The 9,389-nt window shown below is 54.1% G+C and overlaps 1 protein-coding gene across 1 annotated transcript; it reads left to right on the top strand.

Annotated features, from left to right (window-relative positions):
* The first annotated feature begins 264 nt into the window (after positions 1-264).
* On the top strand, positions 265-5,467 carry LOC109784270 (uncharacterized). The gene is made up of 3 exons (XM_020342871.1): positions 265-270; positions 4,493-4,744; positions 4,811-5,467. The coding sequence occupies exons 1-3, from the start codon at positions 265-267 to the stop codon at positions 5,465-5,467; spliced, it is 915 nt and encodes a 304-aa protein (XP_020198460.1).
* The last annotated feature ends 3,922 nt before the right edge of the window (positions 5,468-9,389 follow it).

Here is a 9,389-nt window from a genome sequence, read left to right as displayed (position 1 = left end):
CACGAAAAATTGCATCCCCAAAAGCAGCGGTACTACGTGCGGCACTGGGTCGCGGTAGTGCCGCTTACAAGCGGTACTACCGCTCGATAGAGCAGCACTACCGCCTAAGGATTTGAGGAACACAATAGAGAAAACAGAGGATGCAATAAAGCCTAAACTGCCGTGACTTCTGCAAATGAACTCCGAGTTGAGCAAACTCAAGCTTGTTGGATAGATGACAACGAGAAGCATCCAAACAGCGACTAGTTATATTAAGAAGTGGCAATGGAGGTATGCCTAAGATATAGAGGAGTGAAACCTCCAACAGAGAAGAACCGGCATAACCTCCAACATCGAAAACATCATAAAATATGCATGTGAACTCTGTTTTTTATGAACTCGAGCTTGTCATGAAGATGACCAAAAGCTCCAAATCTCACAAGGAGAAAAAACAAACAAGAACAAATAAAGATGATGCAAGGATGCAATGGTTTAAGCTCTCTATGAATGATATGATCAAGCTACTCATTTGAGAGCCCCCTTGATAGTACGGGAATTGATCCTATAACCCGGTCTCCCAACTACCAGCATGGGACCGGTAAAATAGAAATCCTATCAAAGGCAAACCTTCGCCTTGCGCATAATCCACTTGAGCTAGATGATGACGATCTTGTCCTCCTCAAGATGGACCACTTTTCTTGATTGCGTTGGCTCGATGAAGACTAGTTGATTGCTCCCCCATACTCCACTATGGGTGAGCCACTCTTTGGCACATGTTCACAAGTCCATTGTCACCACAATGGACGACAAGCTTCAAGCATGATATCTTCGTGATTCTCCACTTGAACTTGCACACCGCAAACTTGATGACGATCACCACTTGATGTCATGCTCTCCATGGGTTGTATGATATCTTCCTCTTGACGCAAGCCCATGGAAACAAACCTAACCCCACATAGAACTCACACATAGACCATGGGTTAGTACACAAAGCATTATGCACAATGGTTACCATACGTTGGGATCACTTGATCCCTCTCGATACATCTTCTACGCTTTGTGTGTTGATCAACTTGATTCACTCTTGACTTAGTCTTGGTCAACCATGTATCATGACCAATATTTATATAATTCCTTTAAAAGCACCTTGGTCAACACATAAACTCCTTGAAACCATCACATAGACTTCAAGAAATTCCTATGGACAAATCCTTCAAATATAATTCAAGGCAACCATTAGTCCATATAGATTGTCATCAATTATCAAAACCAAACATGGGGGCACCGCATGTTCTTTCACCGGTGACCTCCTTTTTTGTCCCTCCCGAGTTGCTGCACACACCCACCCACACACGGACATAGCTACTAGAGAGGCCAGCAATAAAACAACATGAGAACTTCTTATACCAAAAAAGCAGCAAATTGCTACTTGCTCTATGGTATGCAAGTGTAGCAACTTGTTCATACCTACTGTAGGCGAGCACGCAGAGCCGCCGCCATCCACGTCAGATCGCTGGTCAAGTTACTTGAAATCGCTGGTATTTTACCGCACCACGAAGTGGACGGGGACGGAGGCGGCACAACTTTTCTTCCTCTTTCCCCCTTTTCATTTTCTGCATCCATCTATCTATTTCGTGCAGGGTGTAGGAGGAGTTAGGAAACAAATGGACGCCATGGTCAAGTTAGGAGGTGGCTGCGAGAGCAGATAGAGGAGAGGGGGGGGGGGGACGACGAGGGCTGGAGTTGGAGGACCCAAAGCTCTGACCATCCCTAGGACATCCAGTGTTCCAGCGGCTGCTGCCCCTGACGAACGGATCTGAGAGCTGGAGGGGAAAAGGGCGGCTACTCCCCGCTGACGAACAGACCTGAGAGCCGGAGAGGAAAAGGGCCGGGTGCAGCCATCATTGGCGATTAGTCGTGGATCTATTCGGCCATCGCTGTCGACTGTCCATCCACGACTTGAGCAGGAGCAGGGAACCCAGTGTCGATCCCGTGGACCACCGCTGCATGCTGGTATGTGCGGCGGTGGTGCGGCTAGTCCTCCTCGGCCACCGCTGCAGGACGGGAAGCGGGGCAAACAAGCTGGCGGCGATGTGGTGTTGACGGTGGGAGGGGTGGGAGGAAGAGAGAAGCAGAGCAGAGAGGATCGCGATGGGTGTCGGCTAGGGTTCACACCCAACCAGACGCTCTCCTCGCCTTTATGCGCTGAGTAGCCAGCCACGGACCACCACACAAGGGCTCAAACGTGCAATGACGAGAGTGCCGTCGGCGGGCTGCCAAATTTACATGCGGTGGCATGGTCTCTCCAACACAAGCACACATCACTACAAGCTCTGCGCTCTGCGGTGGCCAACGGTTGTGGCCACCCTGCTTGGGTCCCACGTGTCATGGAAATAATAGGATGTAGCGAGAGTGTAAAATGGAAGGCACTATTCATTGGTTGTCACATCAAACATGATCAACGGCTAGGATTGGTTCATCAAAAAATCCGACAATCAAGAAACGTTTGGACATCCAATCCAACGGCTGAGAATCCAAGTGCCCTGAGATGGGATGCTCTACAAGTGGAGCTCGAAGCGTGTAGAGAAGGGATCCAGTTGTCCCTTCAGTGGATGACCAAACCTATCATTGTTGAGCTCAATTGCGTTGAGGTAGTCAAAATGATCCAGGATCCGCTTGTGATTGTTCGAGGTATATGCCATTGATTGGTGAGATTAAATCCGTGATGCAGGGAGATCGCTATCACTTCTATCAAGCGTACACATAATAGGCCCAGGCATGAGCTGGCGAGATATGGTCGTGCTACACCCCAAACTTGTGTTTGGTTGGGTGCTAGTACTGATGAAGTTGTAACTCTATGTAAGAACGATTTTGCACCACTGTGAGTAATACGAGATCCCTTTCCCCGCAAAAAAAGAACAAACAAAAAACTACCACCTCTAGTTGTACACCCTTTAAACAGCGACTGTAATATCTGGACAACGACAACTCGGGGCGCAAGGTCCAACTGACGATTAGTTCGCCAGGTGTCGGGGATATACCCCGTGGTATGACCCGGCCGGAGTTATGACCCGGCTGGGACTTGGCGATTCACCGGTAACCCGTCGGAGGACTGGCGGCTCACTGGTCTGCCGGCTTATCTAGCCTGGTGACTCATTGGTGACCCGGTGGATGTTTTAGATGGATGACAAGGCCCAAGGCCCAGAAGGCCGGCTCATGCTATGGTGGGCCAGCTTACGAGGGAAGGCATAAGGAATATTCCCTTACGAAGGAAGCAAGACTAGGACTCCACTTGTAATAGAGTAATCCTAATCCTACTAGGACTAGCCATGTAACCCGCCCCTTCAACTTATATAAGGAGGGGTAGGGCACCCCAAGGGGGACAGAAGATAATCGCTAAGGCTAGGCACAACTAAAGGGGAGTCGGCTTATGCGGCGACTCCATCATGAGCATAATGAGACCTAGCCACAAACAGCATGTAGGGCTATTACCGGATGATGTTTCCTGGGGCCCGAAGCTGTCTAAACCCTTGTCTTGTGTTGCGTCTCTCGATTCTGATCAACCCCTCTCAAGCAACCACATAGATGCGTTGGCCTCGTGACTAAGTCCTCACACTAGGACATCTGCCGTGACAATTCCACGATAGTTGGCCCCCACCGTGGGGCCTGCGCACGGTGGTTTGTGTTCTTGGAGGGATCTCTCTTAGGGATCGAGAAGCCTGTGATCAATTGGATGACGATGAATTCAAGAAGTCAGAGCATGTCTAGTAGTACCGCTAAACCTTCAAACCCTCAGAAATAACCGCTTTTTCCGGGTTGGAACAAAAAAAACGCAAAGACTAGAACCCCTAAACCCTCAAACCCTCAAAAAAAGTAAGGGTCCAACCCTCAAACCCAATTCCAACCTGTAGAAGTGAGGGTTGGAGAGGGGCACTAGACCCCAACCCGCACTCCTCTTCCCACGTCGCGCGGGAGGGAAAAATCCCGTCCCCAACCTCCCGCCTCCTCCCTCCCAAGCCGCCGGCCCCCGCCCCCCCTCGACGCAGGCCGCCCGCCGCCGACTGCGCCATACTCCCTGCCACCGGATCCGCCGTTCCCCGCCGCCTCCTGCCCCGCGCAGCACCCACCCGTGCCGCGCGACCGCCGTCGCCGCCCCGAGCTTTCTCCTCGCCGTCCGGCCGCCACCCGGCCTCCTCAACCTCCTCGACCTCCCCCAGCCATCGCGCCCCACCCCCCGCCCGCCCGCCGCCTCCCGCACCAGGCCGCCTGCCGCGCCCCACCCACCATCGACAGCGGCCTCCCGCCCCCCAGCCGCCTCCCACAGCCAGAGGCAAGCCGGCCCCAGGCCTCCTCGAGCTCTCCTCGCCGCCGCGCCAGAGGCCAGGCGGGCCAGAGGCAGCCGCGCCGCCCCAAGCTCCCTACAGGTATGCCTCCTTTTCTTTCTTTTTGTTTCATTTTTTCATTTTTGATTCATTGTTGGCACTCATAATTTATTGTTTGTTGTATTGTGTAGATGGAGGTGAACACCGACGACATGGAGTCGTTGTCCGATGATTCCGATTGGTCGTCATTGGACAATTCGGACATTGAGGAGTTGCTTCAAGACGATGACGTCGAGATGATGGGCCTCCTCCTCGACGTGCAAGAGTTAGAAGACCGCGCGAAGCTGAAGGATCAGAGGAGAGGGTCGAAGATGAGGCGAGTCACCATCTACCGGAACCGCGGTCTCGGACACGAGCAATTGATGCAAGACTACTTCGCGGAGGTACCGACATACCCACCTCGCCTCTTCGGGAGAAGGTAACGAATGCGCCATAGTTTATTTGTGAAGATTGTCACCGATTGTGAGGCCGCCTCAGATTACTTCAAACGTCGTAGATCCATCGCCGGTATCATGGGGTTTAGTGGGTACCAAAAGATATTGGCTGCAATGCAGGTGATCGCCTATGGCATACCCGCAGACTATACCGACGAGTATCTTCGCATTGGACAAGATACAACCATGGCGTCCGTTTGTAGGTTTGCAAAATTGGTCATCCGATTGTATGGTGATGAGTATCTTCGGGCACCCAACGAGGAAGATACAAAGAGATTGATGGAGATGAATGAAAAAAGGGGATGGCCGGGGATGCTTGGTAGTCTTGATTGCATGCATTGGACATGGAAAAATTGCCCAAAAGCATGGCAAGGAATGTATTGCGGTAAAAGCCGTGATGCTACCATTGTGCTTGAGGCCGTGGCATTAGAGGACACATGGATCTGGCATGCATTTTTTGGTTTGCCGGGAACACTCAATGATATCAATGTGCTCAATAGATCTCCTTTGTTTGCAAGATTAGTTTCTAGGGATGCTCCAACTTGCAACTACAAAATCATGGACAATGAGTACTCAATGGGATACTATCTCACCGATGGAATTTATCCCGAGTGGGCAACTCTTGTGAAGTCCATCAAGGAGAAAAATGGGGTGCCCTTAACCAGAAAATAGGCTCATTTCACCAAGGCACAAGAGGCAGCCCGCAAGGATATTGAGAGAGCTTTCGGTGTTTTGCAAGCAAGGTTTGCCATAGTTCGGGGTCCAGCTCGTTTTTGGGACAAAAAACCCTTGGAGAACATCATGAAATGTTGTGTGATTCTACACAACATGATCCTCGAGGATGAGAGAGGGTTAAACCTGCCTTGTTTCTATGACAATGTTGGTACCCGTGTGCATCCGGAAAGAAACCGTTGTCGCGTACAAGCTTTTATTGAAGCACATCGTGAGATTGAGGATGCAAACACTCATGGTCAGCTCCGGGATGATCTAGTAGAGCACCTGTGGCAGTTGGATGGGCGGCTCCAAGGCCCATGATCTACCTTTGTTTTACTTTTCTATGTCCTATTTGATTCGAATAACTTGAATGATTATCATGTGCTTGAAGGTACTATTCAGTGTTGTAATAATAACTAGAATGATTATTGTTTTCTTCAAACCGTTATTGAGATGATGAAAATTGTGATATGTCAAATGATAGTTTTAAGGGTTGGGGTTGCGACAAAGACTAGAATCCTCAAACTCAACCCTTATAACGGAATATTCCGTTATAAGGGTTGGGTTTGAGGGTTCTAGTCTTTGCCCCTGTTTTTCAACCCTTAAAAGTGCCAAAAAATGCCAATTTTCACCCCTTAAACTAGTTTGAGGGTTTGAGGGTACTACTAGTGATGCTCTTAGAGCATGTCTAATAGAGCCCTCAAACTGGTCAAACCCTCAAAATAACTGCCAGTTTGAGGGTTGAGAAAAAAGGCGCAAATTAGTACCCTCAAATCCCTAAACCCTAAAAAAAATCCAGGCCGAACCCTCAAGTTCGAGGTCAACCTGCACTAGTGAGGGTTTGGGGCAATTTGAAGGCCCAACCCTCACTTGGTCAACTCTGTGCGCGGGAGGGAAAATTCCCAAGCCTCCTCTCCCCGCCGCCGGCTTCATCCGCGCCGCTGCCGCCCGTTCTTGTCGCCGCCGCCGGCCATGGAGCCCTTCCAGCCCCCAGCCACCCCCTCCGCCGCTCCTCCGCCGCGGACTTCATCCGCGCCCGCGCCTGTGGCCGCGCCCATGCCCGCCACCGCCCCGTGCCTCCCGCCTCTGGCCACCTCGACCGACGTCGTCGTGGCGGAGATGGTGGCAGCCACTGTCGGATCACGGGTTCCGGCAAAACCCTTAAGGTTCGAACTCTGGGGTGCGCGCGAAGTTCTCCCCCTACCGATCTGCGTCCTATCTTGCTAAGATCTCTAGGGCAAACTCAACGAACTCACAACACGAGGGACGCAAGATTTATACTGGTTCGGGCCACCGTTGTGGTGTAATACCCTACTCCAGTGTGGTGGTGGTGGTGGATTGCCTCTTGGGCTATGGATGAACAATTACAAGGGGAAGAACAGCCTCCTGAGGTTGAGGTGTTCTTGCGCTCTGTGTGTGGGTGAGGATTACTCAAGATCGGATGAGATGCCTCCTACGGTGGTGGCTAGTTCTACTTATATAGGCCCTGGTCCTCTTCCCAAATATTGAGCGGGAAGGGAGCCAACAACGGCCAATTTGAAAGGGGACAGCTAATACAGCTTATCCTGACAAAAGCGGTCTTCGCCTACAAAAGGCTCTGGTGGTGACGCCGCCTTGGGCTCTATGGTGACCTCCGTCTTGCCGTCCTGCTGGTCTTGGTCTCGTTGCACCGTTATGCAAACCTTTGCTTGACGCCTCGGTACTCCGCGCATGCGCTCGCTTTCTTAGCACCACAGGGGAAACAAGGACAGTGCACGCTGGCGCCCGCCTGGCGCCCGCCTGATCTTGATCGTCATGGCTCATGTCACGAGAACCTCGCGAGGTTTTCCTTGCCTTGATCTCTCCGCCCCTCGCGAGCCAACCTGGCGAGGCCGCTCCTGAGGAGGTCTTGTGTCGTACGCCTCGCGAGGGTCTTGAATGCCTTGTTGATGAAGATAGGCCGTACGGGCCTACGCGCTGGGCCACGCCGTGGGCCGCAGGCAGGCAAGTCTGGGGACCCCCGTTCCCAGAACGCCGATAGTAGCCCCCGGGCCCAAGGCGCGCTCGGGCTTGGCTTCGAGGCGAAGCCAAAGGTCAAGTGCGGAGCGCCGCGGGCCCCAATAGCCTGCGGCCCCGGTCGACGCGTGGCGGTTGATTGGACGTGGGCGTCTCCGCTTCCCCACGCTGCCTCGGCAACTGCCCGACTTGACAAAAAGGCTGGTGTGGACAGCGCTTGTCTTCCCTGCTTCCCTTCGCCTTGCTCAGATCCCCTTTCTTGCACCCTGCCTCCGAAATCCTCAGATCTGCTTCCATCCTCCTTCGCACCAGTGACCAATGGCGCCGCGCAAGGTCAAGCCCTCCTCGTCGCCGGCTTGGTACGAACCAGCTCTCGACGCGCCCAATGTCTCGGAGAAGAACCTCGCCGCCACGTGCTTGCTGACGGCAGGGGGAGCAACGAGAGGGGGAAGACAGAGCTCCGGGTTGCCTCCGACGTGCCGGAGCTTGAGGGAAGCACCTTCTTCCCCTTCTTCACGAGCAGTATCGCCGCAGGGTTGGTTCCCCCCTTCTCTGACTTCTTCTATGAGGTCCTCGGCCACCACGGGCTGCAGGCACTGCATCTTCATCCCAACTCCATCCTTCTCTTGTCCATCTTCGCCTACTATTGCGAGGCGTATCTGGGCATGATGCCGTCCGTGGCTCTGTCGTGCCACTTCTTCTTCCTCCGCGTCAGCGAGGGCCATATCTCGGGGTGCGCCAATTTCATCGCAGCCGGCAAGGCCAACTCGATCTCGAACACCGGGAAGAAGGCCGACAACCTCAGGGCCAAATGGGTCATGATGGGCGCCAAGTATGTCCACCCGCGCTTGGCGCGGCCGACGGAGATGCCCCAGTCCGACAAGGGGTGGTCTTGCGCGAAGCTCACTGATGAGCGGGCGTCGTCGGTATTGGAGGGGATGCAGACCGACCTGAAGCCGGGCAACGCGAAGGCGGCGAAGGTGACAGGGACCATGCTCCTGAGGGAATTCCTGATGTTGCGCATCGCTCCTCTTCACGCGTGTGTGCGCCCCTTGTGGAGGTTCGGGGATGAAGGGGACAAGATTCGCCTGAGCCCGGAGGCCTTGCCTGACGATGAGCTGTCTGCAGTTTTGCGCCTCTTGGTCGGGGACAACCAAGAGTACCCGCCGAGTGCCATCATTCCCTTGTTCCGCCGCAAGGACTGGGAGCAGATCGAGGCCGCCAGGCCTACCTTCGACGGGCGCGGGCTGGTGTCGCCTGTGCCCTCCGGAGGCTCTGTGGCGCCGAAGCCGGCGGAGCTGTCTTCTGACGAGTCCCGTGGGAAGGAAGAAGAGGAGGAGGACTCGGAGGTGACCCCCGAAGGGATGGGGGAAACCTCCCCTTGAGCAAAGTTGACATTCTCCGCGCCCTGCCAGACGACACCGAGACCGACGCCCGCCAAGAGAATTGGGAGCTGCCCGTCATCCCGAGAAGGGGCAGATCGTTGCTGGTCTCTCGAGATGGCGCCCCCGCCATGGCGCCATCTGAAGCTGCTTCCGGTCCCTCTGCTACGCCGCTTTCTGCTCCTGGAGCCTGTGCGCCCATACCTCAGGCCTCGAGGCTCTCGGGCTTCAAGCTCCCCAAGCGGAAGGTGGACTACGCCGCGGTGGACCAGTAAGTGCTCGAGCTCCATCTTGTTCTTGCTTATACTGCTGCCTCCTGACATTCGTCCTTGGTTGACTAGGCCGCTGCCTTCGGCGAAGAAGAGGAAGGAGGATGCAGCGGCCGCGCCCCCTTCCGCGAGGAAAGGAGGCGGCATCACTCGCATCTCCCCGGCCCGGTCGCCCTCGCGAGACCAGGGGGAGTCGTCACGAGGAGTCAGCCCCCGAGGCCCTGCTTGCTCCAG

Source organism: Aegilops tauschii, chromosome 2 (assembly GCF_002575655.3).
Source record: "Aegilops tauschii subsp. strangulata cultivar AL8/78 chromosome 2, Aet v6.0, whole genome shotgun sequence".
In the NCBI taxonomy this organism is placed as follows: Eukaryota; Viridiplantae; Streptophyta; class Magnoliopsida; order Poales; family Poaceae; genus Aegilops; species Aegilops tauschii.
Note: the sequence above shows the minus strand (reverse complement) of the source record. Positions and strands in the feature narration are given on the sequence as shown.

Excerpts from the sequence above, each read along its gene's own strand:
- LOC109784270 (XM_020342871.1), top strand. Across the intron at positions 4,745-4,810 it reads TGCAAGACTACTTCGCGGAG|ATTGTCACCGATTGTGAGGC; the intron begins GTACCGACATAC and ends TTATTTGTGAAG.